This window comes from Meleagris gallopavo, chromosome 5 (assembly GCF_905368555.1).
Source record: "Meleagris gallopavo chromosome 5, MGAL_WU_HG_1.1, whole genome shotgun sequence".
NCBI lineage: Eukaryota > Metazoa > Chordata > Aves > Galliformes > Phasianidae > Meleagris > Meleagris gallopavo.
In genome coordinates, this window is record NC_139408.1 from 5,239,341 (window position 1) to 5,253,729 (window position 14,389).

At 42.9% G+C, this 14,389-nt stretch overlaps 1 protein-coding gene and 2 pseudogenes across 1 annotated transcript; 1 reads left to right on the plus strand and 2 right to left on the minus strand.

The window, feature by feature from the left end:
• Nucleotides 1-3,831: 3,831 nt before the first annotated feature.
• LOC100541756 (olfactory receptor 5J3-like) lies at nt 3,832-4,784 on the minus strand (annotated as a pseudogene).
• A 4,662-nt stretch (nt 4,785-9,446) lies between these two features.
• LOC104910969 (olfactory receptor-like protein COR4) lies at nt 9,447-10,385 on the minus strand. The gene has a single exon (XM_010710911.3). The coding sequence runs from the start codon at nt 10,383-10,385 to the stop codon at nt 9,447-9,449; it is 939 nt and encodes a 312-aa protein (XP_010709213.3).
• A 67-nt stretch (nt 10,386-10,452) lies between these two features.
• LOC100541913 (olfactory receptor-like protein COR4) lies at nt 10,453-13,268 on the plus strand (annotated as a pseudogene).
• The last annotated feature ends 1,121 nt before the right edge of the window (nt 13,269-14,389 follow it).

The following is a 14,389-nucleotide window of genomic DNA, read 5'->3' on the forward strand; positions in this document are numbered from 1 at the left end:
AACTCTCTCCTCAAGGAAGCTACTGTGGTCTGCAAGAGAAAAAGAGAGGAAGAAAGGGCTGAAACCTCTTCTAGACACTTGGGAGCAGATAAACCATTCCCCATTGGTTTCTTCTTGCACAAGGTTTCTTATTTGTCCTCCCCTCCCAGCAGCATCAAGAGAACCTCTACAGTTGAACAGAGCCTTGTTTTGGCACTATTTCCAAGTATTTCCCATCTAGCATTTCTCTTCTCCCTCATCAACTGGTCATGGCCCTGGGTGCAATTACAGAGATCCTCAAGCAGATAGAGTCCCAAAGATGTGAAGTGAAGCCTCTGTTCTCAGGAGATGAGCCCCAGTGACTCTTGGCTTCCTCCTGGCCCCAGCTGGGTCACTTTTTCCTTGCCTGAAGAGCTCAGGAAGCCTCAGGCCACCACTGGTCTCCTATTCCTTCTTTCTCTAAGGGCTGCCCACCACCTTCTTGCATCCCATAGACTTCTTGTGGCACAGGCAACATGTCTGTCCATGGCAAACCCTTCAAGGCACTTCACCTTGATCAGCCTGGAGGTGCCTTGGACGTTATGGCACAAAGGGAAGTAGGTTGATGTTATGTTTTTGGATTTCAGCAAAGTTTTCCTTACTGTACTGCTACAATATCCAGCTGGACGAAATGTCCAGCATCCAGCTAGACAAAAACATAACATGATGGGTGAGAAATGCTCTGACATGTCAAGCCCAAAGCGCCCATTATAGCAAATGGAGTTCCATCAGGCTGGCAACAAGTCACCAGAAGGTTTCCCCAGGTCTCTGTTTTAGGGCCAGTTTACTTCAGTGTTTTCATCAGCTACTTGTATGTAGGACTAGAAAGTGTTTTAAGCAAGTTTGCTGATGACACTAAATTAGGAGGAACTGCTGACCCGACCAAGGGTAGAGAGTCCTTGGAGAGAGATGTTAACAAATTGGCAATCATCAACTGCAAGTGCCGGATTCTGCACCTAGGAAAGGACAGCCCTGGCTATCATAGAATCACAGAATGGCCTGGTTGGAAGGGGCCTCAAGGATCATCAAGTTCCACCCCCTCCCCTGTGGCAGGCTGGGCCACCAACCTCCATATCTAGTACTAGATCAGGCTGCCCAGGGCCCCATTCATCCTGGCCTTGAACATCTCCAGGGATAGGGCACCCTCAACCTCTCTGGGCAGCCTGTTCCAGCACCTCACTGCTCTCTTGGTAAAGAACTTCCCCCTGATATTCAACCTAAATCTTCCCTTCCTCGACTTAAATCCATTTCCCTTGTTCTGCTATTACCTACCCCTTCAAAGAGCTGACTCCCCCCCTGTTTGTAGGCTCCCTTTATGTACTGGAAGGCTGCAATGAGGTCAGCCCATGGCCTTCTCTTCTCCAGGCTGAATAAGCCCAGCTCCTGCAGCCTGTCTTTGTATTGGAGGTCTCCCTGATCATCTTTGTGGCTCTCTTCTGGACCCTCTCCAACAGCTCCCTGCTTTCTTGTATTAGGTACCCCAGACGTGGACACAGTACTCCAGATGGGACCTCACAAAGGCAGAGTAGAGAGGGACAATCACCTCCCTGTCCATGCTGGCCACTCCTCTTTTGATGAAGCCCAGGATACCATTTGCTGAGGTGCTGGAATGGGCTGCCTGGTCTAGTGTTTAGATATGGAGGTTGGTGGCCCTGCCTGCAGCAGTAGGGTTGGAGCTTGATGATCCTTGAGATCCCTTCCAACCCAAGCCATTCTATGATATTGAGCAAATATGGGTAGCTGGTAACATACCAGAAACATGGTTCTAGGAACAAGTTAAAGGTCTTGAACAACATAGACACAAATATGCAACCTACTCTTAAACATCTGTTGATGAGGCAAGTCCAAGGCCAGAAGCCAGCTCACAAGTCAGGTCTGGTGATTGCCAGACACATTCAGAAGGACAAGGTATGACTAAGGTCAAGCTAGAAACTCAGCCCACATGTTGAGGTCTTGATCAAGCAGCTTTGTGGACCATGCAGAGACATGGGTCAGAAGAAGAATAAAAGTCCAATGCTGGGCTTGAATAAAGTTCCTGTGACTGCCAGATGTGTATTCCATGTGAGGGTGATCTGGGCAATAAGCATCTCATACAGCACTGCATGCCCTGATTTGGACCTTTATGGCGTTGTTTTAGATACCTCATGCAACTCGTCTTGATCTGAGGTGTTAATCATGAGAGTCCATCATCACCAGAGGGAACCCCTGTGTTCCTCACCTTATGTAGAAGACAGGAAAGCAGGAGAATAGACTGAGAAACCAGGAATGAGCAGCCAGTGCTAGATCTCCTATGGTTCACAGTCTGAGCAAGAACTAGGAAAAATATCTGAAGTAAATCTTTCTGTGCATAGCTGGGCATACTGAATATTCTCTGCACCAGCCAATGTGCCACTATTTCACATGGAACAGGAGGAATGGGACCAATGCTCAGCAATTCCTATGGTTTGCTAGTGACTTTGGCAGATAACACAGGCAAGATTCTTCCCTCTGGATGAGAAGGGATCACTTCAGTGCATGACTGAGACCTCCTCCATCTTGCTGCATTTTTAGTTATGTCTGTGACCTCTTTAAGTGCATAAAACACCATTTTTTCACAAAAAGTACACACATACACAGCCAAATTTTAAACACCGTTTTAGTTCCTCCTGAAAAGAAAATGTGAATTCTTTTTACCATGGTTTGTTTCTATTTTCAGGACAAATGACAACTCTGTAAGATATGAATGAGGAACTCCAGCTGAGTTGCTTTGGGACATTTGTTCAAGTGTTTTCATGCAAAAATCAACCAAACAAACACATTAATCTGTTCATACATTAATCTGTTTATACTGGGCAGTGACTGAAAGGACCTAAAAGTAGCATTTTCCAGTTCTTTGTCTGAGGAGGTCTTTCCTCCTTCATGTTTGAAGTAATGTGTGAAAGTTCACACTCATAAAAAATACAATTTCATACCCACCAAATCCATGTGTGTATGAGTGTAGCCTGACATTGCTGAATATCAGGTTGTGTACTCTATAGTGCAATTCAGATAAAACCATCAGCACTGGATAAAATTTTCTTGCATACTTCTGATCATGGTGGTGCAACTGAAGATAATCTCCTTGTAATTTGTAGGCAGTTACAGTAATTCTGAGTACCACCTCTACGAAATACGCTTGATTTACAAAGCTCCAAGGAAAGGAGAAGGACAAACCGAATTCTCAGCTGAGAATTCATGACAACATACTTGCTTAGATAGCAGGTTTTGTCATTTAATTTTTTTTTTCTTAATTTGCCAAGAAACAGTGCATGGTTAAGCTGAGACCTTACAGGATTTTCTATGTAGATAATGCTAGTCCAAAGTCATCTTGGGCTTCTTTTGTGGAGCTGAACCTCATCTGATATTGCGACTGAAAAAGAACCAAAGATTTGGGAACAATAAAAACATGTCAAGCAGGATCCAATACTGGAAAACTAGCACTGCAGGCATGCATGTGAATTTATGAGTCTCTGCCCTTGAAATAAAGAATTACAATATTTTCCTGGATGATCACACCAAAAACATGGAGGTACTTTACAGAACCAAACAGTAGAAGGAGACAATTTTCATCTTCTTCTCTAGGAAGATAGAAATGTGTCAGAAAGATGAAGGAATACAATCATCATCATCATCAACCCAAGCAAATAAACAAAGATGAGAAGATTGTTTGTTTTTCCTACTGTTAGTCCTATCATCCATTCTCTATCTTTTGAGTTACATTTGATTCATAAGTGTTCATAATTAGTACAAAAGTGGTATCTCCATCTCTTTCCAAATCTCCTAGGGAACTGGTTATTATCTTGACAAGCAAGCTGATGGACAGCATTTTTTCCTCTCCATTAACCTTCTAAATGCATTTTTCACCTCCTTGTTCCGGAGGCTGTATATCAGGGGATTCAGCATAGGAATGACCAGGGTGTAAAATACTGCAGAAATTTTTTCCTGTTCCAGTGAGTATCTTGAACTGGGCTGCACATGACTCAAACTCACAGGCCCATAGAAGAGTGTTACAGCTGTCAGATGGGAGGCACAGGTGGAGAAGGCTTTGTACCTGCTTGCAGAGCCCATGCTCAAAACAGAGGAGAGGATGTAGAGGTAGGAGATGATGATGAAGAGAAGTGTTGACATAGCTACGATCCCTGAAAGGTTACAAGCACCAGCTCATTGACATGGTTGTCAGAGCAACTGAGTTGTAGCAGCGGGTTTGTGTCACAGAAAAAGTGGTTGATGGTATTAGGGCCGCAGAAGGACAATTTCAGTAAGCCACAAGTATGTACTAATGAGTTACAGAGTCCCCCTAAATATGACCCAACTACCAGGCAAACACAGACTCTTCTGGCCATAAGAGTGGTATAAAGCAGTGGGCTACATATAGCGACATAGCGGTCATAAGCCATTGCAGCTAGCAGAAATCCTTCTGTGGTCACAAACACAACAAATGAAAAATGCTGGGTAAGACATCCTAAGTAAGAAATAGTCTTATTCTCCACTGAGAAGTTTATTAGCATCCTCGGAATAAAAACAGAAGAATAGCAGAGATCCACGATGGACAAGTTAATGAGGAAGAAATACATGGGTGTTTGCAGCTGGAAGTCAATTGTGATCAAGATGATCATGCTGAGGTTGCCCATCAGGGTGATGGTATAGATCAGCACAATCATCACGAAGATTGCAGGCTGTAGTTCTGGGCGCTCCGTCAGTCCCAACAGGATGAAGTAGGTGACTGTGGTGTGATTGATTATCATCATCCTCACCTCTGTAGCAGTTTAACTGCTGAGATGAGGTGTTTGGTGACCATAAAGCTAAGAGAGGAAGAAAAGTATTTCATGAGTAGTCCTACCATCAAGAAGCACGGAGGTTGAGATTGTGTACCTGGATTTTGCTTCCTTTTTGTCCAGCTGTGATTCTTTAGAACATCCTCAAAACTGCAGATAATATTTTCACCAATTAGACCATGCTCAAGGGGATAATAATAGTGAGATGCCCAATGATCCTTCTTTGGGGGACAGCAGTGTGCATCTGCAACAACACAGATCCTAATTAATATATTTTGTTGATGCTAAGTTTGACGAGCAAGTATCAGAAACACACATGCTAAATGCTGAATGAGTTCTGCAATTGCCTTTGTCTTTTCAGCTAGGCATTTCTTGTTACCTATTCACCAGGAAATAATTAAACTCACCAGGGTGTATTTTGTCTGGAAGGGAAGCATCTAAACTAAACCAGGAGCTCTCACTTTGGCCTATGAAGGACCCATTCTTTGTCAGTCACTAGGAGAGGCAGCCAGATTACCCAACTATTTAAAATATTAACGCAGATTGTGGGAAATGGCAGATTTGGGTATCTTTCATGACTAAACAGATGCAAATCCAAAGCTGCTTTCTAGAGGAGGGTACATGATGGGTTGGTCCTCTTTCTCATGACTGAACTTGTATTTTAATCAGAAGCCACTCACACAAAATATAAATAAATGACATGCATTTTTAGATATCTTGGTATGTTGTTAGATCAGAGGAGACTTTCCCAGGCAATCAGACAGTTATCATTTCCATGTCTAAATGTAATCCAGACTTCCAAATCAACTAGGGTGCTCTTGCAACCCATGCATTATTAAACAGCTATGGAGGCAACTACTCATCTTATTTATTTCACCTCCTATTTGGAAGGGAGTGAGCAGACTGGAAGCCTATGAGTAGGCTGAATTACCCTCTGGGGAGTCTAGTCTTTTTCCATTAACCAAAAAAGCAGCCAAAATGTGTAGCTTGAATGGCCACTCCTATTTTTGTGTACAACAATTGCTCTTAATGGTTTAAGCTAACCTGACCATCTTGCTCACATGGAAACACACAACTTAGAAAAGAAAACAAAAAATAATGTTTTGAGGCCTCTGGGTGTGAAATTCAAAGAACAGGATTGTTTTCCCCAGCCTTTCTGCCTTTCTTGTGCATTCATACCTGGATTTTTTAGAGGAGGTTGTTGGGATGTGTTTGTCAGACACGCAGAGCAGGAGACCTGTCAAGGTCTGTATGGCAGCTCTGTGCTAGAATTGGCAAGGACGTACCTGGATTGTAAGGCTCAGAAACACTTCTTTCGCCAATCCTGAACTTCCAAACACTCCAGCACTGCAGATCTGAATCAGATCTCCCTCTGAAGGATGCCATCACAGCCTATGTCTGCCCACAGAAAGGTACCTTCATGGCTAGTTTTCAGCTGGGTGCTCCAGGCTCCATCATGACTTTTTGTCTAAGTGATGTCTCTGCTCTGTGGATTCTCCTTAGAGAAGATGTGCAACTAAAGGAAACGTCAGGACCTGCTACTGCAAACATTTGCTCCTTGGGCTCTTAGGAACTGAACAAACAACGGAGTCTTTTTTGGCTAATATGTTTCAGATCGAACTCAAAGGACATAATTACAGAGTCCTTGTGGGAGTCCTCTAATAGGCAGACAGAGGTCTTGTCTCCCACAGCTGCTCACAATCCTCTACAGCCCCATTTAGGGCAAATCCTGTTTGCTTTACTAAGACAAAGGAATGGGGAAGGATGCCTTAGGAATATTGTATGTCTGTAGGACACTGGAAAATCAGCGGAACACACAGGAACACAGACATTTAGGTCTATTAACCTGATGCTGGTCACTTCTCAGACAGTCTGCACTCTCATCCCCTCACTCGTGCGGCTGCGTATCTTGTAGAGCATGGGCACTGCAGAGGCAGAGTGCTGTTCTTTCTGGCCGATGTGTCCTTTGGGTGGACTCAGTGTTCAACGTATACCGAGAACTCATGCTGGATGCCCTGTAGTGCGAGGGCTCATTGCTCTGGTTACTTGTTTCTCACACAGATGTTGTGCTGTGTTTGGATGACTGAAAGAGAATGCATGACCCCGTAATAATACCTGGTCACGCAACTTGACCCATCCTAAATTCAGATCTTCAGCTGATGGAGAATCCGTCAGAAGTGGAACGTTATACTTGGTTGATTACAGCTGCTGATGAAAGCCAAGCAAAACATTGCGTAATTTCAGAAATGCCAGTTTCTGTGCCTAACTACCTGAGAGAATAGGTGTTCTCTTTTGGAAAATAACAAATAGAATATTTTCCTGATGGTCTTCATCCAGTTGAGGATCACCAAACTAGTCACATTTACAAAGTGCACGTGTTCCCCTGAGTAAGGAACCTACAGATGTCCACAGGACAAAAAGTAAAAAACTGTTGTCAAGCAGACCAACCCAAGTCTCATCCAGGACTTTTTAGAAGATAGGTGGAAAAGTGGAACGGATGGATTGTGTTACTTTCACATTACGTTTCTCTCCTTCAGGAAAGATCTGATCGCCTCTTTAAATGGCAGGAGCCTGAGGCAGAGAAAAGAAGCTGCAAATAGATTTCTGAAGAGTTCTGCAGATGTAATAACAAAATTCACAAAGCCCAAGAAGCAATCTCAAAAAAAGAAGAAAAAGAAAAAAAAGAAAAAAAAAAAAAAAGGTTGTACAAAATATGAAAAAAAAGCATTTGTAAAGCATTTCATAGAATCAGAGAACCGTAGGATTGTTTGGGTTGGAAGGGACCTTGAAGAACATCTGGTTCCAACCCCCCTGTAATTTCAGTCATTATCTTTCATTGTTTTTCTTAGCCCCTTTTCAATGACCTTCAGAAGCAATCTCTCTGATCTCTCTTTGTTCTGCTTGCTTTTGCTTGCAGTCACCAGATGAAGAGTTAGAGAAGGAGGAAGGAATGCTTCTGAGAAATGTCAATCATGGAAATGTCTTTAAATTTGCGGGGTTGCAGTGGTGGGGAGAAGGAGCTCTCACTGTCAGGAGCCTGCAAGACCTATGTTGAACTTGGCAGGTTAACACGTTAGCTCTTTGTACAGCCCACAGAGAAAACAGTCAGCTTCAGAGACAAGTGCTTCTAATCTGTTTTAAGACTCCTTTCTTGAGAAGGATTGCACAAATTTGAATGCTCCCATGTCTCTTTTGTAACCCATTGGTTACAAAAATGGAGCAAGCTTGCAAGAGATATCCAAACATAAACATTTATTCTAGAAGGATTAATCCCACATTGGTATCCAAAGACTTCAAAGAGGAGACAGCTGACCTCTACGATGGAGAGCTTCAGTAAGGCCAGAGTAAGAGGATTCATTTGTGTGTCTTTCCCTATTACACACCCTTCAATTAGCAATCTTCACAACATGTCTGTTACACGCTAATGTAAAAGATTCAGGAACCCAGCCATTTGTGGAACATTTTTTGCATGTGTAGAACAGTGAGTTACAAATGGCCATCTAGCAGTCATATGCCACTGCAGCCAGCAGAAACATCTCAGTGGTGGCAAAAATTGCAAAGAAGCCAAGCTGTATACGGCATTGTAGGTCCTTCCCTGTAGAAAGGATCCCTGGGGGTCCTGGTGGGCATCAGGATGGCCATGAGCCAGCAGTGTACCCTTGTGGGCAAGTAGACCAACAACATCCTGGGCTGCATTAAAACATGTGCAGCCAGCAGGTCAAGAGAGGTGATCCTCCTCCTCTACTCTGCCGTGGAGAGGACACATTTAGACTACTGCATCCAGTTCTGGGCTTTCCCGTTCAAAAAAGACAGGGATCTCCTAGAAGATGTCCATTTGAAGGCCACAAAGATGATAAAGGGCCTGGAGCATCTCCTTGATGAGGAAAGGCAGAGTAACCTGGATCTGTTCAGCCAGGAGAAAGGAAGGCTGGGGAGGAGGGGAAGGGGGGAATCTGATAGATGTTTATAAATATAGTGATAGGACAAGGAGCAATGGCCTAAAACTTGAACATAGGTAGTTCCATGCAAACACACAGAGGGGCTTCTTCACTTCTTTAGGATGATGGAGCACAGGGACAGGTTGCCCAGAGAGGTTGTGGAGTATCCTTCTATGGAGATATACAAGACTCATGTGGATGCCTACCTGTGTGACCTATTGTGGGGTACCTGCAGGGGGTTGGATTTCATGATCTCATTAAGTCCCTTCCAACCTCTGCAATTCTGTGATTCTGTAATTCTGTGAAGGCTGAGACCCATCTGTAAATAAATCTGTCAAAGGAGATCAAAGATAACAAGGAAGTCTATGGAAAAACAAAAGTCTAGTGATAATGTGGGTCCAGTACAGAATGAAGTAGGTGCCCTGCTAACAGGAGACTCTCAGAAAGCAGAAATGATGAATAAAATAGAAATTTAGAGTATTTTGATTTCACAAAGACTTACTAGACCTTTTGCTTCTCCTCAGTTGTGTTCAGGACAAGGAATGTCAGGATATAACAATCATCTCATTCGGTAGTCACCTACAATTTATATTTATTTCTCTAATAACATTCTGCTAGAAGAAGGGAACCAGTCTCAACCTGCCCTTAAAAATCTCTTTTCAAATTCAAAATGGGATCTCACTAGACAGCCTAAGGCTCAGTGAAGCCAGACGTTAGTGGCTATGACTTTGCGTACAGCATCATTTACCTCCTTGTTCCTCCAGCTGTAGATGAAGGGGTTCAGCATAGGGATCACCACAGTGTAGAACAAAGATGCAATTTTGTCCTTGTCCAGAAAGAAGCTCTTGACAGGTCGCAAGTACATGAAGATGAAGGTTCCATGGAACAAAGAGACAGCCATCAGGTGAGAGGTGCAGGTGGAAAAAGCTTTGTATTTGCTCTCCTTGGAGCGGATCCTCAGCACAGTCAGAATAATGAAAATATATGAGATAAGGGTGGAAATTATATTGATCACCATAAACAAGCTGCCAAAAATGAAAACCAGCAGCTCATTGAGAGCGGTACTGGAAGAAGAAATCAGGAAGAGTGGGCTGATATCACAGAAGAAATGGTTTAGCACATTTGAAGAGCAAAAGGATAGTTTTAGCAAGCCACTGGTGTGCATCAGAGAGTTGAGGAAGGCCAAGAAGTACAAACCTTTCACCAGCCTCCAGCAGACTGCCTTGGTCATGATGACAGTATAAAGCAGAGGTTTACAGATGGCCACATACCGGTCATATGCCATCACAGCTAGCAGCAGGCACTCTGAGATTGACAACAAAACAAAGCTAAAGTACTGCAGAATGCAACCTCCATATGAAATTGTTTTTGTTTCTTCCAAAAACGTGGCCAACATTTTGGGAATGATGACTGTAGAATAAGCAGCATCTGTGAATGATAGATTTTGCAGGAAAATATACATTGGTGTTTGAAGCTGGATGTCTATGCTGATTAATGCAGTGAGACCCAGATTTGTCATCAAAGTGGTGATGTAGATGGCTAAAAACACCACGAGGAGAGGCATCTGCAGCCTTGGATTGTCTGTCAATCCAGACAGAATGAATGTGGTTGGTGCTGTGCAGTTTCCTGAAGCCATCAGGCTTGGCTGGTGTGCTGTCTGCAGGAGGAGGGGTGATAAAGCTTTTATTAGTGCTTAGAAATTAATGAGGTAAGGAAACGTGCAGTGCTCGCATCCATTATCAACAAGTACACAGCAGAGACTTGGTAAATCCCCAGTTCCTAAAATGCATTTTGCTATGAGAAATAACTCTACCTAGATAACAAAATCTTATTTACCCATTCATTTATTCCACCCAAACCAGCTATCCAAAATCTTGAGGTTTGTTAGGAGTCAGTTGCATGGGCTCTCTTTCTCTGCAGTGAGTGGAGACATCAGATTAATCATGTTCTTGGGTGAGGACATAAGTGTTTTTGTTGACCAGAGAAGAATATAGACCTGATACAATTTTAGGGAGCATTCATATCAATATAAAGCCATGTAAAGCTATGTACGGCAGCCAAACTTGTCTTCAAAGACTTCCAGACTTCTTACATTTAGCAGAGAGAAGTAAGGCACCAGTAGGATGGCATGCATCACATCTACTCCACGCACTTGTAAGATACGTATCTGAGGATAAGAATCTAATGGCAAGAAACCTACAAGAGTTACTTATGGATGCCACGTCAAGATGTGATGTCAGTCCTACATCCTAGGGCAAACATGCTATTCAGTACCTGTGCTTATCCTGTGTTCACTCCTTTCAGTTGCACAGGAGAAGGATTCAAGCTATGCAAGCTAGAAAGGAAAACAACTCAGAAGGTCCCCAGTTACTGATTAGAGTCTTTGTAAAAAAGGACACAAACTGCTTTACTCTCTTCTAGAAAGTCTCAGCCCATTTGATGTAGAGACATGCCTTTGTGACTAAGACTTAATTCAGTTCTGCAGTTGTGCAGAATCAACAGGCAACTTATAGCAGATACCTACTTTGCAAAACTAACTTCAGTGAGGACTAATTTTCACAGAAAGTGATAAGAGCTATCCAGCTTCTTTATGTCTTGCTCATACCTCTGATTTTTAATCCTTGTGTCCAGAAGGCAGGCTCATAGCTGCAGAGCTGTGTTAGTACACTCAGAAAATGTCTGAAGCAATTATATATTGGACAGCCAGACCACAGTAGCGTGGCAATTATCCTGTACTTCACATCCCCTGAGAGAGAGGAGCTAATTACATCACAACGACATCTTAAGAAGCTTTATGGTATTTCTGATGCTTTTAGGTGTTGCTTGTTGTCAGTGGTTGCAGTCTGTGGAGACCAGAGTCTCGATAATACCACACATGCTATTTACTTGTTGAAAGACAGTATATAATTTGCTATTTGGAACCAATGCCAAAGATTTGTCCCACAGCTTTTCTTTTGAGACCAGGTGTTATCAACATTTATAACCAATAGCTGCTGGTGAAGTTTTCTGGTGTTGTTTGTTTTTTCTTGGAATTTCACTCATTTTTTTCCGTACTAAAAATATTAAACATAAACAAAGCTTTCCAATATGCTTAAAACAATAGCAGGCGTTCACCTATAAAGGTGTAGACATTTACAGTGGTAATCGCAAACATGAACATTTGTCTCTTCCCAAACTTAACCTTCTTTGTCCAATTCAGATGTCTACACAAGTTCTTCACTTGGACTTCCTGTTAAGTCATGGGAAAAAAACAAGCAAATGAACAAACAGGTATTTCTGGGGCTCAGTCATCCCCAGCTAGTGGGAGTAGGAGTCTAAAATCAGTTTGTGATCCTGGAGTGTAAATGTTTGGTCTTCATTATGAAGGGAAATGAGAGAAACCAGTTCAGAGGTAGACGTCTGTGTTATGGACGTGCCAAATTAAACAAGGGAGTCTTGTCTAATTAGACTATAATGACACTACAAGAAAGTGATTTCAAGTGATCCAAAAGTGGATCAATAGCAATTACATATGCAGTTTGCATTGCACAGTATTTTAGCTTTGTGTTGTTAACACTTTCAGAGTGTCTGCTGCTAGCTGTGATGGCATATGACTGGTATGTGGCCATCTATAAACCTCTGCTTTATATTACCATCATGACTGAGATGCTCTGCTGAAGTTTGGTGAAAGGTTTGTTCTTCTGGGTCTTCCTGAACTCTTTGGTACACACCATTGTCTTCCTAAAACTATCTTTTTTTCTCTTGAAATGTGGTGAAGCATATCTTTTGTGATAACAGCCCACTCTTCCCTCCAGGAGAGAAGACTCAGATTGGATGTCAGGGGAAGATCTTTACAGAGAGAGTGGTGAGTTGCTGCAACAGTCTGCCCAGATATGTTGTGGATACTCTGTCCCTGGAGGTGTTCAAGGCCAGGTTGGATGGGCCCGTGCAGCCTGATCTAGTACCAGATCTGGAGGTGGGTGGCCTTGCTTGTGGAAGGGGTGATGGAACTTGGCTATCCTTGGGGTTCCTCCAAACCCAAGCCATTCTATAATTCTGTGATTCTATGATTCTATGACTCTTCCAGACTTCTTCCAGTACCACTCTCAATGAGCTGCTGGTTTTCATTTTTGGCAGCTTGTTTATGGTGATCAATATAATTTCCACCCTTATCTCATATATTTTCATTATTCTATCTGTGCTGAAGATCCACTCCAAGGAGAGCAAATACAAGGCCTTTTCCACGTGCACATCTCACCTGATGGCTGTCTCTTTGTTCCACGGAACCTTCATCTTCATGTATTTGCGACCTGTCAAGAGCTTCTTTCTGGACAAGGACAAAATTGCATCTTTGTTCTACACTGTGGTGATTCCTATGCTGAACTCCTTCATCTACAGCTGGAGGAACAAGGAGGTAAAAGATGTGGAAGTCAACCAGCCCACAGTGTGGATTGAAGCTGGAGGATCTGTAAGGTCCCTTCTAACCCATCCAAAAGGCAAGGAATTTTCTCTTGCAGAGCAGTTAAACTCTAAACTCTAATCTCTAATATCTGTCTCTAGACTGTTTATCTGAAAAACTTAAAATTGCTGATTATGTGGAGCTGTATTTATGAACAGGTTCAAAGAGAACCACTGATATGAAAGCTGACTTCTTGCAGTTCCTGCTGCTCAGGTTCAGGCCATTAGGCTCAGGAAAGCAATCTGTAAATACCTACAGAACAGCATGAAAGGAAATAATCAGGCCCTTGGAGTATTAAACCACAGAGGGCACAAGCTCCAGCTCCCAGAAGCACACTGCAGATCTCTCCTTTAAAATCAAAATGTTCCTTGCACGCTGACTTTAACTCATTCCTAAAATCAATGCAAGAAACTCGTGCTCTGAAGAGGGCTTAAGGCTGAGTGAAATGATGGAGCATCAAGACAGGTAGATTTTTGAACTGCAAGAACTGACAAGATGACCAATGACTTGCAATATTATTTCTTTGTGTAATAAGCCTGGAAAATTGCATCAGATTACTCCAGCCTGGCATTCAGAGGATAACTGGGAGATAAGGATTCAAGACAACAGGCAAAAATTAAAAATTGTTTCAGGTCGAAAGAGATATACTTCAGGTCCATAGCTACCTAATTCTATCAGTCTGAATTTGGGCTCTACGGAAGTCAATCCCAGGTAAGAAACTGCAGTGCATTAGAACTTCATGATGCTGGATGTAGTTGGCTGCCAATTCTCGATGTGCTTCTAAGACGATGGTTCCTTCCCAGGTTGCTACATTGTGCAAAGCTTCTCTACTTTCACATTTCTTTCCCTTCAGTTCTTAGCTTTGTTCTGACACCAGTAGACAGAAACTTCCTATTTCCATGTGCTACTAGGAAACCATGATATAGTTGCCATCACAAAAGCAAGGTCTTGCACCTGGGTCAAGGTAACCCCCACTATCAATACAAGCTAGGGGATGAAAGGATTGAGCCAGCTCTGCTGAAAAAGACCTGGGGGCACTGGAGAGATGGGAAGCTGGACATGAGCCAGCAATGCGTCCATTGCAGACCAGAAAGCCAATTGTATCCTGGCTGCATCAAAAGAATTGTGGTCAGCAGTGTGAGGGAGGTGATCCTACCTGCTCTGTGCTGTGAGACCTCACCTGGAGCACTGCATCCAGACGT

Bases quoted from the DNA above. Each gene is read 5' to 3' on its own strand.
- LOC104910969 (XM_010710911.3), bottom strand. From the start codon at position 10,385: ATGGCTTCAGGAAACTGCACAGCACCAACCACATTCATTCTGTCTGGA.